Genomic DNA, 27,543 nt, shown 5'->3' on the forward strand with positions numbered 1-27,543 from the left:
AATCTAGTACTTCCACACGCCACGCGTTGGTGGCGCAGCTGTTGGCGTCTTAGCGAGTGGACGCTCTGGCTTTGTTTCCGACATCCGGACTCCGTGACTTTAGCGCTTCGTCAGTTGCGTACTCTTCCGTTCAAGCAGCTTGTGACATTTTTTTCTGTTACTACAAGATGTTTACTTGGATGAGCCGTGCGAATTTCAACGAGGATCCCGATAATTACGCGTGCAAAGCCGCCATGAAACTGCTAAGGAGACAACAGTAACTGGAAGGTACGTGATCCGGCGTGGTTACGGGCGGCCCGGGTATGTTTATAGCCTGCAAACTCTGACATAGCAATGGCGTACTGTCGCCGTAAAGGCCGTGCCAACAAAATTCTCCTCGGCCTTATTTAGCCCTAAGTTAGTTGTGCACGCGTGTAATCCGCCGGATAAACGGTGCCTCGTATGTGGTGACACGGCTCATGGTGACAAGGACTATTTGTGTTTCACGGGTGATGAAAAGTGGCGTTTATTCGGTGATTATAGTGCCTCGGTTTTCCCCACTGTGGAGTGACCGCCGATCGCCGAGCGGCACGCCATCCTGCTGTAGCTGACTGAGCTCTATACTGTAAAGAGATTAAAAGCTATGTGAGTTCGGACCGAGACACGAGTCAATGTTTTTATTATCGATAAAATGCAGTTTTAAGCGAGACCGTTTATTTTCATTATGGGAAATAACGTTTACCGTGAGAATTTTATAATGCGCCTGGTGAAATTAACCATTGACACGTAAGAAGTGATTGATGTGTTTTGCACACCGTTTATATACGCGGTTTTGTCTGTCGTAATTTCACACGAATTACGGAATTCTCGTTGCTAGATTATATTTATTCGACTATTGGTAAACTAACGTTTACTCGCCTATTTACGTAATAATTACAATTTTGTAAAAGTTGGGCGATCGTGATAGAAATGCATAGGTGTAATAAAATATTATTCTTTTATCAAGAACGTATTCACGGTATAACGAAAAATGAATTTAAATATGACCAATTGCTGATTAAATGTTCCTGCTTGCTAAGAAGTTTCCTTTAGTGACACTTTGCAATAGTTCAGAGGTGTGCTTGTCATGTTTAAGATGATCATAGTTAATCTTGGAAGAAAAGTAAACATGTAATTCCAAACTCAACTATTTTTTACTTCATCCGTGATGCCTGATATCTGGATAACTTTATGAATAAAAATGTATGAATTTTATTAGACAAAGCATGGAAGCGGGGACTGCAAGAGTCTAGACATATAGTCAAGGTCAAAATCAATCTATATTTTATGTTCTCATATGACATATGTTTATAAATTTCTGTTGTGTTATCAAATTATCGTGTTATATAAATACTTTATATCGTGTATAACACGTGTAATAATATTATATTTTATTTACTTATGAAAAGCATGGTGTTTAAAGTCTGCTATGAAGAAATCTATGTTTTAAAAATATTTGCTATTATATATACGTGCAGAGTTAAATTTAAAGAAAAATAATTAAACAGAACACTCGAAAAAATTTGCAATATAAAACAAATGGTAAATATAGTTTTAGGCAGCTTTCTATATACAGAAACTCCTATAAGATATATTACTTAGGAACTAATTTTAGGAACTGTTTCCTCATAAAAAATAAATTGAAAACTTTTACAAGCAACTGTTTATAAACATTAACAAGATAGTGGTTTAATTTCTAAGGTATCTATCATTTAATCTTTGATGGTATTACATCTGTGGGAGACTCTGCAATAGTTTTTCTTTAAACAAGTACTTTATTTCTGGAAAAGGCTTGTTTAAGACTACAAAGTTATCTTCCCTTCTATTATACATACAAGCATCTCTACTAACATTCCTTTTGTGTGTCCAGGACTACTTAGCAACACAGGTCTAGTAGAGGTGCCATGGATGATGAAGAGCGTCTTGAGGGTGAGGAAGAAATGGAAATAGATGAAGCTTCCGATGGCGAGGACGAAGATGAAGAAACAACAGGAATTCCTGTTTCTCCAGCAAATTCAGATCAATTGCTCGGTCCTGCACCAACGACACCTGGTAACAGTGCGTACACGATTGTAGAGTAGTATAATTAATTTCACGTGTATCATCTGATCATAATTTTTAACACTTTCGATGCGCAATATCATCATAAAAATTATATTATTTCAGAGGAAGCACAAAAGTTTGTTTCTCTTGCAGTAACCCCGGACGAAGCTTTTCATGATCCTTTACGGTACCAGAAATTTCCACTTCCTGGAGGTAAACCTTTAAATATTAGACGGGGTCCGGGTAGACCTAGGAAAGAACGTCCACCTGGAACTACACGCGGTGGGAGCACTCGTCGATCTTTCGGAAGAGGGACTAATAGGGGCAAAGGGTTTGTAATGTGTTTATTTTATTAATCATAATTATTCTGTTTATGTATTGTATTATTATTAACTAAAGAGGCAAAGTAAATGTAAATGTATTCTCATTTAGCCTTGGATATGCAAGAGGTGTACCGCGCCGTACTAAAAGTAAAGATGATGATACACATTCAGAGTCCCCAAGTCCTCTTCGTCTCGGTGAGGATACTCCTGATGGAGAGTCGTCCAACACCGAGAGATGTATGCCAGCACCAGAAGAACCGCCATACTTCCCAGAACAATGGCAAGCATACTTCATAGTTTGCTTTCATATTTCTTCGTAAAATGTAACAATACGCAGCGACTTTAACGATGGTATCAATTTATCTCTTCAGGCCAGGGAAAGTATGCGCTTTGTGTAATTTGGGTGAACGAAGTCAACTAGGTCAGGGCGAGATTTTAAGATTTACCTGTCCTGAAGGTTTTACCCCTGAAAAGTCCACCAACCGTGACGAAACAAATGATCATCTTGTTGATATATCTACTGGAGACAAAAGTCCACGTGCGGCAGGTCCTGGTGCTGTGACTTGCCGTAGGCAGAAAAGTCTAGCTAAGTGCAGGTATTATTTAAGTTGCAACAATTCTACATATGTAAAAAACTATATTCTGTGTTAGCAATACTGTAATTATATAATTTATAGGAATACTAGTCTATCAAATTTTACGGAACCAGTGGAGGAATTAACTATAGTTGGGTATTCGGAAGAGCCAGAAATAGGAACATTATTCGAATCAACAGGGCACTATTACATTCATCAATCTTGTGCAGTATGGTCGAGCAATACCCAAGAATTAACAACGGAAGCGTTAAGTCCGGCAATAGTGCAGGCTTCGTCAAGGCGTTGTGCTTATTGTTCTCATTATGGAGCTGGAATTCCTTGCAAAGTGAGTACTCCTTCAATTTCTCTGAGATATGTAAAACGAGTACAATGGATAACAACATTATTTTTAAACAGGTGGCATCGTGCAATCGTTATTTTCATTTACCATGTGCTGCAGCTTCAAGTTGTTTCCAGGATACAAAAAGCTTGTCCCTCTTTTGCAGTCAACACTTGGGACAAGTTCCACTTTTGTGTAAGTTCTATGTGGTCTTTATGTGTAGATGAATGTTTAATTGTTTTAACACGTTCACACCGCCTTGTGATTCCCTTCACTCATCGGGCGACGCAGCATGAGATGTTGGGATATTGATATTAGTGTCATTCCGAATCATTGATGAGTGTTTCCGTATTGTTGGTTGTGTTTGTTGACACAAACTTAGTAGTTCTTAACAAATTTTAGCCTGAGAGTGGGTGAAGTCGAGTGAACGTGTTAATAAGAAACGTTCATGAACTCCGGCGATGCAAAAAATGTTGAAACATCGTGTCCAAGTAGTAGTAGTTCATCCATAATACAATTACATGGACTAATCCACGTTTCAAATTTGTTTGAATCTTCGGATCCGTGAACAGGCCTTAGAAGTAGTTTAGCGTAGATATTTATGTGCTGTATTTGATTTTAGTGAACGGTGATATTACGTGTATGCAGTGCTGTGGGATGGGAGATGTTTCCAACCTAGTAATGTGTTCCATTTGCGGCCAACACTATCACGGCAGTTGTGTTGGTTTAGCACTGCTGCCTGGTGTACGGGCTGGCTGGCAATGTGGATCTTGCAGAGTATGTCAAGTGTGTCGTCAACCAGAAGATGCTTCGAAAGTAATGTTGTGTGAACGTTGTGAAAAAGCGTATCATCCTAGTTGTTTACGACCAATTGTTACATCTATACCTAAATATGGTTGGAAGTGTAAGTGCTGCCGTGTATGTACAGACTGTGGTTCGCGTACACCAGGCGCCGGTCTTTCATCACGGTGGCATTCTCATTACACCGTATGTGATTCGTGTTACCAACAAAGGAACAAAGGTTTTTCGTGTCCTCTTTGTAGAAAGGCATATCGGGCCGCCGCGTATAGAGAAATGGTTCAATGTAGTGCATGTAAAAAGTTCGTTCATGGTACCTGTGACCCTGAGGCTGATCCATTAACATACCAACACCGCAAGGAAGCTAAACCCGACTATGAATATGTTTGTCTGCACTGCAAAAACATGGCTCTTGTAAAAAGGAAAGATAATATCGACGATTACGGTGGAGATTTAAGTTTAAGTGCGTCGCAAGAGAGTCTGTACGGTGACGGGGATTCTTCGGAATTCGATTACCAAGGTGGATCAGAGGAAGCCCTGTATTCCATAGGTCTTGGAAAAGGGAAACCGTTCTGTGCATCAAAAATAGCTAAAAAGAGGTTAGGACTTGGCGGCGGATTAATTGGTCGACCCAAAGGAATTGGTAAGCTTGGATACCAAAAGCGGCAGAAGATGACGGAATTCGGCAGGAAGAGGGGTCCCAAAGCGAAAATGAGAGGTATCTTCGGAGTGCCTGGTGTAGGATTACAGGTATACTTTATTCTTCATTCATTGCTATTTAAATGTAGTAAGCCTCCTCACAATAATATCTATCATTATTTCAGAGGCCAATGTCGGACTCATTTTCGAAGGAAGATGAACCAGGCATTGAGAATAGACTTGTATTATGTTCAGCGAAAGATAAATTTGTATTGACTCAAGATATTTGCGTTATGTGTGGTGCGATTGGCACTGACCAAGAGGGGTGTTTAATTGCTTGCGCGCAATGTGGTCAATGCTATCACCCTTATTGCGCTAATGTCAAAGTTACTAAAGTAATATTACAAAAGGGTTGGCGGTGCCTTGATTGTACAGTATGCGAGGGTTGTGGCGAACGAAATGACGAGGGTCGTTTGATTTTATGCGATGACTGTGATATCAGTTATCATATTTACTGCATGGATCCACCATTGGATTACGTGCCGCACGGTACTTGGAAGTGCAAATGGTGCGCACACTGTCAAACGTGCGGTTCGAACGATCCAGGATTTAATAGTAGCTGGCAGAAGAATTACACGCAATGCGGTCCCTGCGCATCCCATACTGCCTGCATATCTTGTCAAGAAACGTACAATGAAGGGGACCTAATAATACAGTGCATCCAATGCGAAAGGTGGCTGCATTGCGCGTGCGACGCGATCAAAACCGAGGTAGAGGCAGAGAAATGCGCGGAGGAAGGCTATATTTGTATACTTTGTCGTCCAAGAGATGTCCCGCCGCCCCATCTTCTATGCAATCAACCTAAACCACAACCAAATAAGTATCCCCGTTCCCCACCGCCGACATCACGTAGCCCAGAATTGTATAAACCCTCCCCTCAACAATACTTGGTCGACGGTGTTTACTTATCCGAAGCTGGAATGAATCACATCAAGTCATTGACATCCGAGCATCAACAAACAAGAAAGAAAAGAAGAAAAATGCATCCTTTGATCGACAAGGAAGCGGATATAATGGCAACTATAGAGTCCGTGGTCGCTGGTGGCAGTTTAGATAATTCTTTAGAGGAAAATGGAGGAAAATTAGATTTAACGGATGTTAAGGACGAGCCCACGGAGGTGCTCAAGGAAGGAATGGTATGGACACCGCGTGGCGATCAACCACCACCCGAGGGTTTTAGTATTTATACGACTGAAAATGGTATACCAATTTTACGACGTAAACGTCAGCGTAACTTGCAAAAGTTAGGCATCGGAGGTTTTATCGTCAGACTGAGAGGCACGCGGAAAGACAAAGAGGAAGAAGGGGACCCTGAGAAACCTTCCGACTCGACGGTTGGCGCGACGGACGACAAGCCACGCAGGAAACCACAGAGAAGAAAACCAAAGACAAAGCTTTCTGAATGTTTTCCTCTCTACATGCAAGAGGCATTCTTTGGCAAAGATCTTATGGATACGACCAAAGATAAGGAACTGGAAAGTAGCAGTGAATCGGATAGCGAGCGTAATGTGTCTGGAAACGCGGATACCATTCAGCTATCTCAAGATGAACTGAAAGCGATGGAACAAGTTAAAGCTAAGCAAGAGAAAGAAGAAGACAAAGTGTCCTCGGAGACTCCCATAAAACGGGAAGAAATTATGGATGACGAAGGTAGCGATACGGAAGCTCTCGGTGATATCTTACCCATTTCAGGTGATCTGCTCGATAGTGATCTCGTTAATACCATCATGAACGAACCTGACGAAGATTTAGCTAAAGCTAGCGAAGCGTTAGATGAATTGGATGACACGCCAGGGACAACTAAAGATGAATTAACAGATATTCTTAGTCCACATTTCAACCTGGAGTCGATGGTCAGAGATACAGGTACGTTTTATAATCTATTCCTACAGTTTATTGTTTATACACTGTAAATTACTAATTGTGACTTTCTTAGGATTACCTAACATGGATAGTAAAGATATCGAAGAGATATTCAAAGGAGTTTTAACTGATGAATCTCAAGAATCTCAAGAATCGTCAGTCTTCTCGGTTCAAGCTCAGGCACCACATCATTCATCCTCTACAACACCTCTCGTATCTCCTTCGCCGCATCCTGGTAGATATTTAATCGATTATTAATTGCAGGAACTGCTGGTTGTTGCTACGGTATACGAATGAAAATAAATGTGATTACAGGCATACAAACATCAATGACCATACCAAGACCGCAAGTACCTGGCTCGCTACCCTCCGTTGGTCAGTCTAATTTAAATTCTCCGATGAGTTTCCCACCTCCATCTCCCTACCATTCGGAGTATAGCAAGTATGTTTGAATTTTCATCATAAAATTAAATTAAAAAACTGAAATAGTGCTTTCGTAATATTTGTAAATCTTTCGTTATGTAGTAGCCCACAATTCAGTCCTGCTTTCTCTGAACCACCGAGTCCGTGGGTCAATCCCGATGACGAGGGCACCGCACCAGCAGGCAACACTACAATCTCATACAACCAAAGAAGTAATCTTAAAATGGAAGCCGATGAAGCTTTAGGTACAGGGGCGACTATATCCTCCGTACTTTATGCAAATATTAATCACCCAGAGTGGAAGTCAGACTATCCAGGTATGTGTAATTACTTTCGTTGTTATACCATTATTTTTGCTCGTAAAATTAATTAATCGCGTACTTTATTGTGTCATTTAAGCTTGGTCAGAAAGATGCAAACAAATACTGAAGAAGTGGCGTGCGTTACCCAACGATAAGAAAGCCCCGTATCTTACACTTGCGCGGGACAACAGAGCTGCAAGCCGTATGAAAAAGACTCAACAGGTAGGAAGAGTTTCTAGAGGCCTTATGAGTGATACACGTGCTAGAGAGGCGTGAATCTTTTATGTGATATGTATCCATTTTCATCTTCAAAGGTGTCTTGTGCTAACACACAGGTCAAACTAACAGCTTGTCCTTTATGTCCGATATTTATACTTAAAGCTGTTAAGGTTTCGATTATCTTTTTCATTTCGTGAAAACCATATAAAGTGCAGGCATAAAAACATCATAAATGACAATTTTCAAAAATCGATAAATAATTACGTTAACAATAGATTCGAAACGCCTTTCCCTAGGCTGTTACACGCTACGTTGAAGTACAACACTATACGCCTGTTTTACATTAAACACACTATGCGATTGCTTTCCTAGTTACGTTCATCGCTATCATGAATGTTGTTACATTACCTAATTACACACGTTTAGACATGTTACTCTCTAATTATATAAATTCAGATCATCGTTTCTCTAACAATATCCGTACGTACAGTCAGATCATATTTCGTTAGACGTGTAGATGCTAATTTGATTCTTTAGGAATATCAATATAATAAGGAACATTGCCAACTGTTGCGTGCCGATTTCATTAAAGCTTGCATATCAGTTAAGTTGTAAACACTTCATCTGTGTGCAAAGCTTCATAAAAATCAACGCGTAACGGTTGGCGGGTAACGTTCCTTGTAAGTCTAGTCCCCACTACATAGCGTTCCTCCAAAATCCTTAGAATCCTTTGAAGAATTATTACCTTTGTATGATGTAATTTGGAAATATGTAAGCCATGAATACTATAACGTAAGTGTGTGAACGAGGCACCCCTTGAACCGACAGATATCCAAGGATATACCAAGCACGACCCCAGTCACTGCAACAAGTGCACCTACCATCATCACCAAACCTGTCACAACTATGACATCAGCTCAAGTTTCTCCAGTAGTAGCTATGGCCTCCAACCAAAGGCAGATCGGACTGTTGACCTCGGTGGGCAGTGAAAAAGCACAGGAAAAGAACGGAATGACTGTCTCTGCAACAGGGGTGACAGTGTCGACAGCTAGCAGTAATCATCATGCGGAGGTGTGTGCGGTGCAGGGACCGCAGAAGCAGCTAACATCTACTTCCCCGAGTCCTTCTCCAACATCCACGACCCCTTCTTCTTCACCCAGGCCCAGCTCTGTGAATTCTATTAATTCCATTAACAGCCTGGCGCACCAAGAGATTACCGGTAGCCAGGCTAGAGTAGCTCAGTCGCCAGCCACGCCTTGCACATCAGCAACTGCTTCTTCTTACTGCAACACGGGCGCCGGTGAAGGGCAGCATCAAACATCACCATCCCAGCAACGTCCCACACCTGCTCACATTACGATCAGTACCAGTACAATTGCTAACAGTCTGAGCATCTCTCAGCCATCCCCCACTGCCAACGTTATGGTGGGGGTAGGTCCTGTTCGCCAATTATCCTCGGTAGACCACCAGATTAGAGTGCTCACCCCATCTGAAATCATGCGCACCCTCCCCTCCCTCAGCCAGGAGCACTACGATCCGCCACCCACTGCAATTATTCACACTGTACCTGTACAGTCCCCGGCTATGGTGAGCCACCTATTCTGTGCCTCTAGTGTCTTGCCTTGTGCCACGTGTCTGATCGACATTTAGCTATCCTTTATCAGTTCTTTTTTTCTCTCTTTTTTTTTTAGAACAAAAACTTTATCATAGTTCGGTGTCTTGCAACAATTTCAGTCATAGTTTAGTTATCCCTACTCAATGATTTGAAACACTAAATATAATTCATTTATTTCGGTAATTTAATTATGCTACTATCAGAGCAGATAGTGTTTCAGAGCATTGGTCTTATGCGATGGATTGACTTCATGTTGTATTTAAATATATTAAAATGTATTATATTTTTTGATTGATCAGACACTTTTCATTATGTATATACATATACACTTATTTTTATTAGATATATTATTTTAGATGGTAGCGTTATAAATTTTTTATTTGCATAATTTATTATATTGTATATGGCATGTTGAAGACAACTGGTAGCACATTATTTTTTTGTTTATTCCTGATCCACTATGTTCCAGAAATGTAAAAAAAACAGAGTATGACGTTCTTCCTTTTCCGTGTACTTATTTAAGTATATTGCTTCTTGTGAATTGTGTTACGAGTTACTGGTAGATTTGTTGCAATGTAGTACGTTATTTCCCATCCACAACAATATTATTGTCAGTTTTACTAACTTTTGTTGCTTCTTACATTTCCAGATGCTTTTACATCTTTTGGTACTACAAACTGTTACACTTACTTATTGTATTTATAGCATTATAGTTGAATAGGTACTTATTGCTATTAATTAATATTTAATAACATAGTACAATTTTTCAGTTGCTAACAATACAGATTAAAACATGATTAATTCTTATTACCATTCAAATTGTACGAAATATTTCACATATATTTATCCACTTAAAGAGGCTATGAAATAATTTTTTCACAATTTTATTTCGTTTATACGTAACAGAGGCAGTAATTTTGACACGTATTAAAATAGTACAAACAATATACTTTTCTGTATTCAGCGATACAGTGCATGAAGACTATTACAAATTAATCTACAATGAATGTTTATGGGTGTTCTGTGTGGTAAAAAGATCAGGTTCTTTTTTTATAAATCTTTGATTACATAATATTTATTCTAGATGGTGGCTGGTTATTATTACAACTGTGTTGCACATACAGAAACATTGAGATATTGCTAATTATATTAATTTAGTAACATGCCAGTTTTACCTGAATGTTGAAACTTAAAGTACACTTTTGGCTGACTGTCAATTTGCCTTACTGTATATTTTATATATCGCTTCAAAGAAAAAATAGATCATTATATTCTTCAATTATTCCATTAATCAAGTGGCTGAATATTTGGAAATATAAGTATGTTATTGCTACTTCGTAATTCTTACTACGTGTTCTAATAACAATGGCTGTAAGGATATAATGATCTTTCGTTGTACTCGATTTCTTAGGTCTAACAAAATTGTTTTTGGCAGGAGCAAGAGAGACTTTCCAACAGAGATCGTTCAACCAGAGAAGCTGAACAAGAACGTCAGTGGAAACAATTGCAAGCCTTACGACAGCAACAAGCGCAGATGCAGCAACAAGTTATTCATGAGCAACGTGTACACGGTATGAAATATTCGATATCTCGATTATATTATACAATTAAGATATTGCAGTTTAACTATTATATGTTTTTTCAATAGCTATCGCCAGAGTTCATAGACAAATAAGCGAAGACAATACAACCCAGATAAATACTGACAATACTACAGGATTAACGACACAATTGCAGGTTTCCACTTCACAGGTAAATATTTAAATATAGTCTAGGTCCTCAATCATACTTTGTGTCCTGATAAAAGGCTGACTTATTCGTGGTTGATTTTTATAATAGAGTAATTCCTACGAATATTCTGTGAAAATTATTTTGCAGGATGGTAATCATATGGGACCATTAGCGTCACCGTCCCCTGGATCGCGTAATACCTTCGCCACTCCTCCTGTGAAAGTTGCACGAGGATTAGTGCCTCAAAGCCCTCATCAGGGCATACCTCGTTTACCCAATCAACCCTGTACAACGATGACACGACCAGTGGGGACTGTGGTTAGGCCTGGAATGCCAAATAATTTCACACAACCGCCCTCTCCATTTTCTCCTCAAGCGCCGCAATCTCCTCACGATTTTCCACAGTCTCCAGCCTCTTCGCAATCTCAGGATCACTTTCAACGTTTCGACAATACCGAAGCCTATTCCCAAGGTTCTCAAACACCCAGGTCACAAATATCTGGCACATCTTCGTATTCGACGTCACCCCGAAGTGACGTGTTTTCCCAGCCTCCAGGTACACCACGGCCTATCTTTAATGCTCCTACTACTCGTCCTTCTACTCATGTATATGCACCGTCTCGTACACCTGATCCATATAGTAGTCAGCCCCCCACACCCTCCCCCGCTTCAAATTATTCCTCGCCAAGGCCAGAATCGCGACAAGATCCCCCGCCGCCAGAAGTATTCAATCAACAACCAGAGGTGAACAGACAGTTACGCGACCTCTTGCAAAGACAGCAATTCAATAAAAAGATAGAACCTGTGAATCCTACCTGGAATCAAGGTATGTATGATATCAAAGCTATTTCATTAGTAAATCAGACATATTTATATAAATATGTATTCATATTAACTTTCAGATGGGCCAAACAACTCAGAAAACAATCAACCACAGTTCGACGCAGCCCACGTACAACTTCCGCAACACTCTCAAGCAGCAAGTAATACTGGGGAAGGTACTTTCAGACATCCTCTTCCACCTGGTATCGTTAGACCCAGGATGCCTATTCAGCCAAATGTCTTGATTAGAAATCAAATCGGTACGCATCTATCATTTTCTTCTTATTATATTTGAATATGTAAGATACATTGAAACTGAAGTTAAATTCTTTATTACAGGAATAAATGCAAGGCATCCTGTAGCAGCAAATGTGGATACCAGGGTGCAGAGTATGGATCCACGTACCAGAATACTGCTGCAAAGACCACAGGTGGCTGCGAATATACCTCAACAACACTTTCAAGGAAATCAGACGTTACAAACTCGGATGCCAGCTGTACGGAGTTCTATCGCAGAACCCTACGACGTCTTACAGCAACAAAGGTTTCCAGGTAAACAATTACTCTGCGTTACGCAGTATAGTCTGATGGATACTTTATTACTGGAAACGATATTTGCAGATTCTAATCCAGGCCAAAGTATAACGCAACGTATAGTCCGCACGCCGCAGGATAATTTAAATCAAGGAATTAGAATGTTGAGTTCGCAAGGGATGGTGAGAGCGCCACTCATACCAACAACGGTTGGTGAAGCTACTGTGAGCCCCTCGGAACCTTCAGAAATTCCTGACAACGTTACTGCAGAGCTTGAGAAATTAGAACAAGAGGGGGCACCGATGGTCGAGGTCGAGGGCGTGAGTGCAATATTAGGAGACTTAGGCGACGACGATGATGAATTACTTGGTAAATAAACTTGCTTCTTGATTTATCCTCTACCTCCTGTATGCACTCTTCTCTAAACATAATCTTCTATTGTTCGTTGCAGCTGAGATGGGCGCAGATTTTAATATTTTGGAATACGCTGATCCTGAATTGGACAACATAACCGGTGGCGAGAAAACAAATATACTCGACTTAGATTTAGAGCAAGTCGAGGTAGAGACGAAGGAAGAGAAACAAAAGAAGGAAGTTAAGGACGAGGAGCGAAAACCAGCGGAGTTAGGCTCGACCAGCACGGTACACACCGATATCAGTGACACGTGCACGACGACCACAGTACAAACACCGACGGAAACATCCAATGCTCCGACTCAAGCGCAAACAGTACCGCCGATTACAGTGACATCGCAAACGCCGCAGCAAACAACCACCATTATGCCTCAGGCGCATGCTCAGGCTGTCGTTGTGCAACAACAAATGCATCAGCACGTGCAACAAGCCGCGGCAATGGGCAGACCTATGCCTCCTGGTACTCGCTTGCTATCGCCTGACGGAGCCGTTGGCGTCGTCACGTCCACCAACACTGTTACTGTTAGTTATCCGTCCACATTCCCTGGACATCCTCAGAGAATGCCTCAAACACATATCCAAGGTAACTATTGATATACTACATATATCTATTATTTAAGAATCAGCTTATTAAATATATTTCTTGATTACAGTATCTCAACAGCAACGTCTGAGCATGAGAGTAGCAGGCGTACCGAACGTGGCTGGCAGAGTGGTAGCCGTGAATCACATGATCGGCCCTCGTATGCCCCTAGCACCGCCGCCACCACCTCCGCCACCTCCGTATCCTGGACCACCGCCCCCTTATCCAGGACCTATACAGGTTTGTACACGTTACGACTATCCTCGATGTTTTGAAATTTTTGCATCGCTTTAATCTTGAGTATTTTTACGCAAATTATATATCTAACACTTTCTCCTTTAACCACGAGAAGTTGAATTTCTCGCAAATCTGACAAGCAATGAACGCATCACGAAGTACATGACACGAGTATTAACAAAGCTCTAAATTTATCATGGACATAATACTTTATGTTTATTCAAAGCGATTTCGTTAGATGTTTCAAAGTACATAGATTAATCATGAAAATTCAAATGATTCGACGTTTCGACCTTATTTTTTTGTCATGATTAATATATGTATGCTATAAAATATAACGCAATTGTTTCACATAATAGAGCAATCAATACTCTACCAATTTTTATATCAAACAAATTCTCATGTAATATTGAACCGATATGCGTTCGAAAGATTAATATACACGCACATGTCCATAACACCTTTCTTAATGTACTGTAACTAAATACGAGTCCATTTATATACATATGTATGGAGACGCCATATAGTGTGTAACGTCAGGTTAGCATTGTTAAATTCTGTAACTTTTGTAGTAATTTGAATTTACGTAATTGTGTGACACGGAGTTTCGAGTTATGTTTATGAGAAAAAAAAGTTGTAACGTGTGAAAGCAGATGATTTCGAATTTGCTATGAACGTAGGTGTAGGCAAGTAATTTATTTAATATAAGAGTATTGGCTGGTAAAGTGGTGTTTTGGCCTGGGTGTTTGCAATGCATTGGTGTTGGTGCATGTCTAGATGGGGCTGTGCCCAGGTGGGCGGGGTTTGACGCGGCCCCCAGTCCATATAGGGCACCCAGTGCCGGTGGCAGGTCCACCGATGGCCCCTGTGGTACATACTGGTACACCCGCAATGACACCTCACCCTCACCGAAGACCCTTGCTTCTGCAGGTGAGCAAGACTTGGGGAATTTTCAGCATATTGCACAATATATCACCTGCAATGATACCAAGAAAGAAAGATTTTCCATTTTCTGTGCACCACTTTTTCCCCCTTTCATATACGATACAACTGTAGAGTGGAAGCATCAATGTGCTAAAATTTGAGAGATTGACCTTTCTCCATGATTAAGTACTAGGTATCATTACCAACAGTCTTGAAAGAGGATTGTATAAAATTAGTTCTCTTGTATCCTAGCATATTTTTTAAGGAAAGAGCTATGACCCTATATGGAAATAATGGTACTTTAAAAATTGCAAATATATATTTCTTCAACACTAAAATAAAGAAAACTCCTTCATTTTATGCTCCTTTCATAATAATAATTTAAATGAGATAGTTTCTTTTTACAATTGGAAAACTATTATTTGGTGCTTCTTCCCTGCAATTGATGATTGCAAGGACTGTGCTTAGTTATAAATTGTATAATGCGTTCGATTAAAGTCAATCATACTGTTGATCTTTGAAAAATCGTTGGTAATTTTTTTGAGCATCCCGATGGTCCTTATGGTGTCTCCTATGCGCACTAATATATTTATTTATCTTCTACCTCGTCAGTAGTTTATTATCATTGACAGTTACGTCTGTACGATCATATGAATAGGGTACTAATTCTTACATGATAACAAAATTTACTATCGCCCAATGACTGGAATTGTAATGGGTTTCGTTTGGCTACGTATCATTAAACCATTAATAAAATTTGTTGTATTTTTCTGTATGCATGTATGTTATTATATAAATAGGGACAAACATTTGGCTTTTGTGAAACTATACGTATAATTGATATTTGCTTAAATACAGAACAAGAAGTCCACTTTACATACATACTTATGTACCATTATTTTGTCTTTACGTTTTTTTTTTTATTTTTTTGTAATGACTTCTAATGAAATTGAATGTAGGGGTACTATATTTGCATGTTCGTATCTTCTCACTAATTAGAACGATCGATGTGCTTTGTCTCGATATCCAGTAAAGTAAGATTCCGATATACCAATTTACCATACCATTTTATCATCTCTCTATTTGAACTTATAATCTGTTAAATGGTTGAAAGTTAGATAAGCTGTCAGTAGTCATTGTCACAGGAACAACCACTGTTGCTGGAGGAGCTTCTGGAACAAGAGAAACGCGAGCAAGAAAAGCAGCAACAACAACAACAGCAGCAACAACAACAACAACAACAGCAGCAGCAGCAGCAGCAGCAAAGCGATAATACAAGTTCCGGAGGACCTCTTCTCAGTGACAGTGAGTTTGAAAGATTTAGAGCAGACGTTTTGGGTTCTGCACCTCTTGCTTCTCCTCCACAAGGAATTACATCAGTACCTGGAGGAGTTCCTGTAATTAGGCCGGCTTGTGCACCAAGGCCACCGTCAGCTCCAGGTACCAATTGGCAACAACCAGTTCCAGACGCGACTAAACTAGCAGCCCAAGTGCCCAGGCAACCGATCGCCACGCAAACACCACCTGAACGTCAGTACCACATAACGCTTTCTTCAAATTAAAACGTCACTAAAACGTATACCTTCTTATTTGTTGCAGCGAGGGTTGCCACGTTTAATATTTCTCAAATTCCCGCTCCGCCCACGCCGCCGGAGAATATTGTGAACGAACAGGATCGTCAAGCACAACTGCAATATGAACAGTGGCTAAACCATCAGCATCAAGTGTTGACACAGCAACTGAAGTATTACGAAACTGAGGTACAAAAGCTGCGTAAAATACGAAAAGTAAGGATAGAATATTTTTCTGTTGCGGTGTTTTCTTTTTTCGATTCTCACACAGACGCGGATTCATTACAGTTACATTCCCTCGTAATTTTACAGTCTCTAAATAGTAAGCAGCGACAGCTACGAAAATCGGGGAACGAGTTGACCGAGAACGACGCAACGGAACTCCAACGTATATCCAGCGAGCAAGCGATACTGCAAAAGCACTTGGACGCGAGCCGCAAGCAAACACGTCAACACGGAATGTTGATACAGGAGTATCACAGTAAACAGCAACAGAGACAACCTCAATCCCAGAACAGCGAACCGTGTTCACCGTTGATGTCTCCGTCTCAGCATTCGCCGATGCACAGTCCCGCCGCTGTCGTCTCTCAGAGTCCAGGGCCAGGAAACGTTCCGACGAGTATGATACAGCATTCACCGGTGACTCCCATCATCCAGCACAGTCCAAATCCGCCGTTGCTGCAACACAGTCCAGGCAATCCTCAGTCGGGGAACCCAGGAACAATGTCGCCTCATAACATGCAACAGTCGCCTAGAATAGGAACTCCACACTCGCAAAACGAAGAGAGTCCCTTCAGTCCCGGTGCAATGCCATCACCTGGGATGTGTGGTCCTACAGCCACCCGAATGACGTCTCCTCAACATCGCGCGATTATCACTGGGAGACTGGCGACGAGTCCAGGCGCGTTCACACCAGACACGCGAACAACTCAACAAATCATCGGTGAACAAGCAGTTAGAGTTCACAATCTCACTCAACGTTTCGTCCGTCCACCCGCCGTGGGAGAACCTGGACAAAGGCCCAGAATGCAATTGCAAGGAGGAATCGTGTACGGTCAACGTTCTCCGTTAGGAAGTCCCCAACCTACCCAGCAATCTTTGATTAGTCAACAACACCAACAGATGCTTCAGCGACAGCAGATCATTCAGCAGCAACACGAGACGGTTGGGATACTCCAAGACGGACAGAACACGATCACTCAACGCACGCTGCAATTGGCGCAACAAAGGCAGCAGCTTCTGCAACAGCAGCAGCAGCAACAGCAAATAGTCCAGCAACAGAGACAACAGTTTATGCAGATGCAACAACAGCAGCAACAACAACAGCAACATAACATGCAAAAACCACCGAGTTCTCCCATGGTTTCACAGCCAGCGAACTCTCCAAGCCCACAGCTTCATCAACAAATTCAACAGAATTATGGACAACCGCCTAGTTCGCCCATGCCGCGGAGTCCCATGGTCCAGCAAACTATGGGCTCGCCGATGCTTCAGCAACAGTTGAGTCAAACTTCTCAGCCTCCTAGTCCGATGAACTCGAGGATTCATCATCCACCTAGTTCGCCTATGATATCGCAGTACCAGCCACCGAGCCCAATGTCTCGTCATCCCTCAACGTCGCCGATGCTGCAACACCAGCTGAACAGTAGTCACCATCCTCCAACGTCGCAACCACCCAGTTCTCCGATGCCCAGGAGTCCAATGGTCGGTGGGTCGCCCATGCAAATGCAGAGAAGACAGTCCACGGGTAACAGTCCAGCGATGCCTGATCGACCACAGAGCGTGGAGAACCCAGGAACTCCAAGAACACCACATACTCCTCACACACCTCACACGCCACACGGTTCCTACGCGAATCAGGGCTCTGGCAACATCACTGTGACCAACGATCAGCAGCAACAAATGCAACAGTCCCACCAACATCAACAGCAACAATCACTTTCGCAAGAACAAACCGTTTCGACAGATCATTCGAGCAGAGGAGGAGGTAATCCCCATAATCCCTTGAACCCACTGCCACTCACCACAGCTTTTGGTCGATTTGGATATTTTAAACTTGGACTGAGGGGTGGCTCGCCCATGTGGTCGACCAAGGCGGAGACCAGCAAGGGGAAGACCTCGGAGTCGCATTTGTTGAACCTGGACGAGAAACCTAACACTTCTGTAGTCATGCACAGGAAGACTGGCATACCTCAGTCGAAAATTAATTCTCTGGTGTGCGCTGATTACAACGACTTCGACGATGACTCCCACACTCCACCACAAACTCCTCCAACCGTCATAGAGACCAAGCAGACCACTTCGTTATCGGATAACGGACCGTTGACGCTTGGTAGCCCGAGTAATAAACTGGAACCGATCCCTGACACCACGGATTATGATGACGACAAGACTATAGTGAACACAGAGGTGACGTTGAGCTCCACAGCTCAACGAGACAGCGACGACATCACGGTTATAGATCAGTTTGGTGATTCTGAGCTCGTCGACGTGATGTCAGGAACTCTGGAGAGCGACATACAGGAGGAGTATGTACTCTTCGAACCCGAAATGGTGGTGGACCTGTCTGCAGATAGTAATGATTCTCTATGCCAGGCGTTGGTCAACGAAGGAAGCCAAGGGCATGATTTGGTCCAGATATTAGAAATCGAGAATCCTGAATCTCAAACGGACGAACAAATTCTTAGCGACGAAGACTTGGTACCCTCCCACGCAAGAAACAAAAAGGGTCTGCGATTGGACATCGTGAGGACGTTGCAGTCTGGGAAGAGACTAGTCGCGGTGACTGATACACCCGAATCACCAGATCAAGAGGAACTTCGAGTGGATCCGTCGCCTGGATCCTACATGGACCAGTCTCCTGAGCAAGATCTCATGCTGTCATTTGTCAGTGAGTCGGAGGTGGTGATCATCGACCCTAGTACAAAGTCGCCTGAAGACAACTTGTCCAAAGAATCCTGCACCGATGAAGCCGAGAAGGACAACGCCAGTGTCCCAGACACGCCCAAAGAGAACGCAACCGTGGAAACAAACGTCGTCGAGGAGCAATCAAAAGCGCAGAAAGAATCAAAGCCGAACAGAAGCCCCCCGCCGTTTCTGTTCACCGAAAAATTGCTATATAATCAAATGCCACCATCCAGCGTGCACCATGCGAACATAGGAGTGTCTCCCGTGTCCAGGACGACGGTTTCCTCTTCAACTACTGGAAATATGAATATCTCTACCAGCAATACAGTCACTACGTCTACCAATGCATCGACAACAGATGTTGGTAAATCGACCTCGATATTCACCACCCTGAGCATAACGAAGGACACGGTGTCTTCCTTCAACAACAAAAAACAACTGCCGTCGACGATGGCGAGCATCGTGGCTGACGCAAAAATCGCAGCCAAGTTGAGTCAGACCGCCTTGGAGAACATCACCGTCGCCTCGCAACACAACATGAGAGCAGAGACGTTGCCCAAGATCAGCTCACCGAGCCTCGAGGTTTCCAAGTCTCAGGTGACCTGCTCGGAAAAGCTGACCTCGACTGTTCCCAACGTGCAAAACATTTACACCAGTTTCGTCCAGAACACCACCAGCAGCGTGGAGTCGAGTAATCCCACCAAGTTGCTCTTGAGCGTGCAGCCAACGTCCGTTACGCTGTTCACCCCGAAAATGTCTATACCCGATCTTCCAAAAAAGGAGAACAGCAACGCAATAGCGGCGACGAAAGAGGAGCTGGACGCATTCGAGAAAACAAAGGTCAAAGTCGAGAAGGATGAAACGGACTCGCGAAAGACTTTGGATGAGAACAACGTAGACATTCCAAGTACTAATGTTTCTAGTTCAGCTGTCGGTCAAGAACCAACGCCAGAGGTGGAGAAGAGAAGCGATCCTCTGAACACCACCGACGAATTGGAGAGCATGCTCGAGGCGATTCACAACCCTGCCGAGAACACCGTGAGCAGAGAGAACTCTAGAGGGGACAGCAAGACGGATACAGTGTCATTGAAAAGGATATCGCCAGTTACGGATGATTTGTCGCTGGTGAACATTTTGGAAAACGATGCTGAACCCACGGAAAACGAGAACAAAGAGGAGCCAGCTTCCGAAACGCAGAGGATCAACAGCAAACCAAAAGAAATTGAAACGTCCGTCGCCGACAACAGCACCTCGAGCATACCTAAAAAAGAGAAGAAACACGAGGAATTGTGCACAGACATTGAGCCAAGCAAACCGTACGTACAGCACTGTCTCAACGAGGAGAAGATGATGGATGAGTCGTCTGACGACTTGCTGGACATGCTGCACAATATAATATCATCCAAACCAGAAATGGCTAATAGAGAGATTCTCCAAGAAGATAGGTCCAGGAAGAGTATGATGTACGACTTGCCAACACCGTTGGATACTTTGCCTTTAAACATTCTCCAGGACTCCTTGATGGACCTGGAACAGGAACAGTCCGATAACGAACATCTATTGGCCAACGAAAGCAAAGGTTCAAAGCCACGGAAGGTCAGTTCACCGCCCCTAGAACCGGCGCCTAAGAAGAGCTCTCCGCTTCCTCAACAGAGCACTCCTTTGGTAGTGAGCACCATAGCTCAGTTGCAGAAGAGCACGACGACGGTACCTCATCTCTCGCCGCTGTCAAAACCCACAGAGTTAACGTCGAACGTCGCCAACGTGTCGCACCAGCTGAGAACGTTGCTCTCCTCCCTGCAGACCAATCATTCGCAGAATTGTACAACCGTGAATCAAACCGCCATCGTCACGATGGTGTCCGCCATCTCTGGCTCCAAAGTAGGTAACATATTATCCACGGCGAGCACGCCTGCTCCAAATCCTGTAAATAATCTGCACAGCAACGCCAACATACGACTGCAGACGTGCATGACCACGTCCCATTCGATGACACCCAATAAAGCCGATCTGGAGACCACAACCACTAGTTATACCACACCACATACAAAGGAAAGTACAAATTCTACGGTAAGCGTCGTTTCCACGTTATGCAAGGTCACCCCTTCGGATCCATTTCTACGAGTCACTTCCAGCGGGATGCAGTCACAACCCAGCACCAATATGTCTTTGCAAACGTCGTCTGTGATCACTTCAAGGCCACCGACTAACTCTGGGATCTCCATCACGTCTAACGCGATGCTGAACGCCATGTTGGCTGGGACGAACTCAGCGAAACCGACGATAGCTGGTCATCGAACGAACACCGCTCCCACGCAGGCCAGCAATTTGTTGAGCTCCGTGATGGCCACCTCTGTGCAACGCACGCAAAGCCTCCAGGCAATACTGCAAGTCAGCTCTGGGATCTCTGCTGCTCCATCGCGAGTCGTCGTCAACGCCACGTCGACCACCGTCACGACCTCAATGCAATGTGTCAGAACGATAGTACCTCCCATAGTCACCACGAGTACCAACAACATCAGCGTCAGCACCAGCATACTCCAGAGCACTCTGTCTCAAACACCGACTCTTTTGCATTCGCAGCTGACCTCTGGACAGGCTCAGTACAAACCTAGCGGTCATCTAACCTTGGAGAATAAGAACACCGATCTCGAGAGGCTAGCACAGAATACACCGCTGAAGAAGGAAGAGGAATCGAACTGCAAATCCCAGTCTGTGCTTGAGAAACCGACCGCTAGACCCGATTTGGATCTGAGCAAAGGTACTGCTGGCTCACACAGGATGGAAGAGTCGCAGAACGTGCTGTTGAAGCAACTGCTGCAGAACACCGCGTGCGCCACGACTTCTAGTTCCTCGCAAGGTCCCAGTTTGCCGCTGGTACCGTCGCTAGAGGCACAACTGGCGAGGCCAGTCCCACCTACACCGTTCGCCGTCTTGCCGCCTCTGTTGAACGAAGTGCCTAAGACTACGAGCAACAAGCAAGTCCTCGCTAGGGAGACGTCGTTTCTGTCGCAGACAGTGACGCCTTTGAAGGTGCAGAGCCCGCCAACCAAAGAAGAGCCACCAAAACCACCTCCACCGATCTCCACCTCCGCGCCAGTCCTGTCCCAGCAGCGCATGATCGACAGTTTCGTCAAACAACAACCGACGACGCAGCAGTCGACGAAGATCACCCCTATCGCGAGCCAGGCGAACCAGCAACCGACCACCACGGTGACCAAGCAACAACCACCAATTACGGTGAAGCCACCGGATACTACCACCGCTGTCAAACAAGAACCAGTCACCGTTCAACCGCCAACGAAACCTGCGAATGACTCTGTAATCAACAACAACGTTCCCAGCCAGCAGCAATGCGTGTCGACTCCCATGGTCGTTTCGCGAGTCGTGCCCCAAACGAAACCCGCGATCACGACGATGGCTGGTAAAACTATACAATCAACCACGCAGCAAACGTCGAACGCCATCCAAGTGGCTCAAACGATGACAACTGTTACCACCACCCAGCCGCAAACGCAACAACCTCAGCCCCAGATACCGGTTACCCCTAAATCCATTGTCACGACGCAACAACCATCCCCACACGTAAACACAATACCGCCATCAGTGCCTCATACGGTGTCTCATACTGTGGGTCACCAAACCCAGGCGTCACAGGGTGCGAATGCACAACACACAGTGCCTTTAGTGGAAGTCAAAAAGGAAGTTCTTGATGAAGTTCTATCTAGTGGTACACCTACCCAATTAACCGATACCAAAGACTTTCTTACTGCCAAAGAGGAGCTTATCGACGGATCGATTGACGACAAAACTGGTATTGATCTAGACGATCATCTATATTGAAATATGAATCATTTTAGTTACGTTTCTGCTGTTAGAATAGTGAATTACACGCTATTTCATTTCCAGATCTCAAGAAGTTGAAAAGGCGACAATATCAACAAAAACGGAAACAAAGCCAAGGAAAGGACGCGGCGACAGCACCTCAGAAGAAGCGCGCCAGGAAGGTGTCCCGCTTGGACGAGGATTATGACACGTTCATCGACAATTTAATGACCCAATTGCGACAACTTCAGCCAATGGCAGTATTAGAACCCCTTTTAGGCAAGAATTACGGCGTGTGTCCTATATTTGGCTCGGGTGACTTGATGAAAATTGGAAGTCAGAAGGATTACAACACCAGGACAGGAGATTTGGTGGGTTCATACGGAACCGCTACGTTGCCAGGTGTCTCTGATCACTATAACACGCAGCCATTTGGCGAATTGGAACCCTTACCGCCTCAACAGCCTGCTTCCACTCAGAGAGGGTTTTACGATCAAGAATTTCCACCCCTTAAATTAGATGATTGTAAGCATCTTAACTCTTTCTATATCTTTTATCAACGGATTAATAGAAGATTATTGACATAAACATTGAACTTGCAGCCGATGAAAAGAAGGAGAATTCTTTGCTGGCGAACCGTGACGTCGACTCTCCTGACACGATAGTCAGCTCATCCTCACCTGAATGCGTCATCCCAGAGTTCATACACCGATTCCCTGGTTTGAGATTGATTGAGGAAGAATCGGACGAGGAGTCTGATTGGTTGAAACGCGTGTCACCTGTGATACCATTAATCTCGCCGATTCCTATCAGACTCAAACCAGCTTATGTCAAAGATACGGCTAAACAAGACAAAGAAAACCTTGGAATACCAAAGTACGTCAAAGTACCTAAGCTAGTTAGCCATTTTTTACCCAACAACTTATATCATTATTTTTTTAATGCTGTTTAATTGTATATAGACTCGGAAAATCACCTCCAATACCTCTAAGAGATGGCAACGTGACAGTTACATTGACCTTGAACAGTCAGGCTGCAGACGACATAATGGGAGTACTTAAAGACTTGGCAAATATTTTGAATATAGCTCCTCCCACTGGTTACCAGATAGTAGAACGTACCACTACTCCCCCTAGTCAGAAATTAGGTCTTTATAGAACCAAGGGAAAAGATGGTAAAGAGGGAGGTACGTGCATACCAGTCACTTATAAAATTATACATTTTTAGAATAGCTGTTGTGACTTTTTATTAACTTTGCAGCTCCAATTGATATACAAAGTATTTTGAATGGCGCTGCCAAATTCTGTCGTCATTGCGAGGTTGTGATATTGAATAGTTTAATAAGGAAGAAAGTATCAGACTTACCATTTTTAAGTAAGGAGGAAGCAGAGCCTGGTGATGAATTATGTTTCTGTTCAGCAGCCTGTTACATGCAATTTGCCCTCATGCACAGAACGCCATCGAACACGCAATATAAGGTGACCACATTACTTTTCTTATAATTTAACAGCAGAAAAAAATAATGCTGTGCCAGTGCCAATCGAAGATTACCAAGCTAATTGTATGTTCAATTAATTCTTATTCTCCAACTTTAGGCTGCAACCATAGTAGACCACCTATGTCATAAAATAGACAGTAAGATATTGGACGACGATTTCAAAAAGGGGAAAAAATTCGTGATCAAACAGTCGGTTGAGCCGGTTGAAAGTATGGACATCGACCAGCCGGAGAAGGAGTGTGAAATTAAAATAAAAACTGAGAAAGAGGATCAGGATGTCCTGGAGATGAAGGAGGAACTAATGGAGGACAAGAGACCGAAGAAACATTCGGCTATTGAGGAATCCTCGAGCGAATCGACCGAACCCCAACCACCTGCGAAAGTATGGAGAGGCTTGCGGTACAAACCTTGGTCCATTGGCTCGATGCAACCTCATACAAAGTATAAGAAACCAACCGACAAAGAAATCACGGAGGTACGGACAAAATTAATTTTAAATGTAGTAAGTAAAATGTTCACGACTTCTTAAAAATTTCTTTTTTTATGCAGATGCTTTTCCGTATGGGGGTGACAGTAGTGCCTGCCAAAGCGGAAGACAGTCGACGATGCATGTTTTGTCACAGTCAAGGTGACGGTACAGCCGATGGTCCCGCTAGACTACTTAATTTTGACGTCGATAAATGGGTGCATTTAAATTGCGCACTATGGTCCGAAGATGTGTACGAAACTGTAAATGGTGCCTTGATGAATCTCGATACTGCTTTGCAACATAGTCTTGTATTAAATTGTATTGTTTGCGAAAAGCCGGGAGCTACAGTAAAATGTTTTAAAATGCGCTGCACCAACGTGTACCACCTTGGCTGCGCTGTCAAAGATGGCTGTGTTTTTTATAAGAATAAGGTAAAGTCAACACCTTAAATCTCGATCTTCAAAACGAGTAGAAACTTGATTGATCGTTAATGATATTTTCAGAGTACCTACTGCTCTCAACACGTGCAAAAGAACGAGAAAGATAACGAGCTGACGACGCTATCCGTGTACAGAAGGGTGTACGTCAATCGAGACGAAAACCGACAAGTCGCAGCTGTGATGCATCATTCGGAACATAATCACTTATTGCGGGTTGGGAGCCTGATATTTTTAAGCGTGGGACAGCTGCTCCCGCACCAGCTCGCCAACTTTCACACACCGAACTACATCTACCCGGTTGGATACAAGATCGTCAGGTTCTACTGGAGCATGAGGAGGCCAAACAAACGCTGTCGATACGTCTGTTCCATCCACGACGTGTCCGGTCGACCAGAGTTCAGAGTATTGGTTCAGGAGCCTCTCCAAGAGGACGTCGAGTTACGGGACGCCACGCCGCGTGCCGTTTGGAGCAGAATCCTCGAACCTCTTTCTGAACTGCGAAGAACGACGCACAGCGTTCAGCTGTTCCCTCGTTATGTCTCTGGCGAGGACCTGTTCGGGCTAACCGAGCCAGCAGTGGTTCGCGTTCTCGAAAGTCTTCCAGGCATCGAAACTCTCACCGATTACAGATTCAAATACGGTCGGAATCCCCTGTTGGAACTGCCATTGGCGATCAATCCCACGGGCAGCGCGCGAACCGAGGCGCGGCTACGTAACCAACTCCCGTGGAAGAGGCCGCACACACAGCGCACAGGCTCCTCCGCCAGGGCGACGTTTGTACCAACCGCGACAGTCGCTGGCGAGGTGGCGTGCCCTTATTCGAAGCAGTTCGTTCATTCCAAGAGCTCGCAGTACAAGAAAATGAAGCAAGAGTGGCGGAACAACGTGTACCTGGCGCGCTCCAAGATCCAAGGCTTAGGACTGTACGCTGCGCGCGATTTAGAGAAGCACACCATGGTCATCGAGTACATCGGGGAGATTATTCGCACCGAGCTGGCTGAAACCAGGGAGAAACAGTACGAAGCAAGGGTACGTCTTTTTATCGCTACGCGATGCTGTGATTTTATATCCCAGAAAGATGATCAAATCTATAACCTCGTCTTAAAACAAAGAAATAGTTATGATCAGCTTTTTGGAATTTATTCTCACTGTGCACCACGGCCCCTTCGAGTATTGTTGTTCGTTGTTAGGTTGACTGTTGTCAAGTGGCAGAAAGCAACATTAGAAACATCTGTTACAGAATCGCGGTATTTATATGTTCCGCCTAGATGAAGAAAGAGTTGTCGATGCAACATTGTGTGGAGGCCTTGCGAGGTACATCAATCACTCATGTAACCCAAATTGCGTCGCTGAAATCGTTGAGGTAGAACGTGATCTTAGAATTATAATCTTTGCAAAGCGAAGAATCTCACGTGGCGAAGAGGTATGTTGTCTTTTAATTGGTTTTTATTCATTCTTAATACGTATTTTATTGTTTTTTCTTTTTGCAATTTCTCATTTTTACGAGACTTGTACGACGTGTGAACTTCTTTTAGCTGGCATACGATTACAAATTCGACATTGAAGATGACCAGCACAAGATAGCATGCGCATGTGGCGCGCCTAACTGCCGCAAGTGGATGAACTAAAGAGCTCTATCCACCGTTGTTATTGTTACTACGTTATTGGGTAGGTTTTACATGAAGAAAAAAAATATATAAATACATATAAATATATATATATGCATATATATGATACATATATGTATATTATATATATATATATATATGATACATATGATAGACACATTATTTAATTTGTAAAGTGCCATTGCAGTTTGACTAATTGATTCATAGTGAAGTTGGTGCTATGCCATCACAACATTCCTCCAAAGTTGTACAATATTAGTTTTACTTTACAAAACATAGAACATTGATCGCTTGTATATTACGGACACTCTTGAGGACACGACGCGGAATAATTGCGAAACAAATTTTATGGGTCGTGTGTATTGTATACAGGAAGTTTGTATCTTTGTATGTTGAGTAGAGTCAACGTTTAGTTGACCAATATTGTAATATAAATCGTTTATTAATTATTATTGCATATACATTGCACTGTATCTGTACATAAGTAGAGATCCATGTTATTTTGAATCACCGGATGAATTATGTAAAGTAACAGTATCTAATTTAGAATTATATACAATTATAACTATTTCATTATATGATAATAAATCCGTACAATATCTACTGATTTACCTTTCATTTGTGTAAATATCTTTTGGTGTTATATTACAGTCTATTAAATTGTTTTATTAGTATAGGTGAGTGCATCGGTGGGAAAACGCCCAAGTTTGTCGAGAAATAGTTCTTTCTTTTAAAGCTAGAT

At 43.1% G+C, this 27,543-nt stretch overlaps 1 protein-coding gene across 8 annotated transcripts; it reads left to right on the top strand.

Annotated features, from left to right (window-relative positions):
- Nucleotides 1-122: 122 nt before the first annotated feature.
- On the top strand, nt 123-27,408 carry LOC128874768 (histone-lysine N-methyltransferase 2C-like). 8 transcript variants are annotated; one of them, XM_054119820.1, is made up of 36 exons: nt 123-267; nt 1,889-2,076; nt 2,215-2,392; nt 2,494-2,664; nt 2,756-2,980; nt 3,062-3,305; nt 3,377-3,494; nt 3,922-4,847; nt 4,922-6,662; nt 6,733-6,894; nt 6,975-7,101; nt 7,185-7,399; nt 7,482-7,606; nt 8,432-9,190; nt 10,654-10,789; nt 10,867-10,970; nt 11,097-11,775; nt 11,852-12,031; nt 12,111-12,323; nt 12,393-12,674; nt 12,757-13,302; nt 13,373-13,542; nt 14,317-14,469; nt 15,597-15,768; nt 15,832-15,993; nt 16,063-16,250; nt 16,347-22,755; nt 22,851-23,291; nt 23,369-23,642; nt 23,729-23,952; nt 24,027-24,244; nt 24,362-24,739; nt 24,814-25,164; nt 25,237-26,202; nt 26,414-26,596; nt 26,709-27,408. In XM_054119820.1, the coding sequence occupies exons 2-36, from the start codon at nt 1,923-1,925 to the stop codon at nt 26,799-26,801; spliced, it is 17,667 nt and encodes a 5,888-aa protein (XP_053975795.1). In that variant the 5' UTR covers nt 123-267; nt 1,889-1,922; the 3' UTR covers nt 26,802-27,408. The 8 variants fall into 8 exon arrangements, with proteins under 8 accessions (XP_053975795.1, XP_053975793.1, XP_053975794.1 ...); XM_054119818.1 differs by having other exon boundaries at nt 15,597-15,993; XM_054119819.1 differs by having other exon boundaries at nt 15,609-15,993.
- The last annotated feature ends 135 nt before the right edge of the window (nt 27,409-27,543 follow it).

Source organism: Hylaeus volcanicus, chromosome 4 (genome assembly GCF_026283585.1).
Source record: "Hylaeus volcanicus isolate JK05 chromosome 4, UHH_iyHylVolc1.0_haploid, whole genome shotgun sequence".
NCBI lineage: Eukaryota > Metazoa > Arthropoda > Insecta > Hymenoptera > Colletidae > Hylaeus > Hylaeus volcanicus.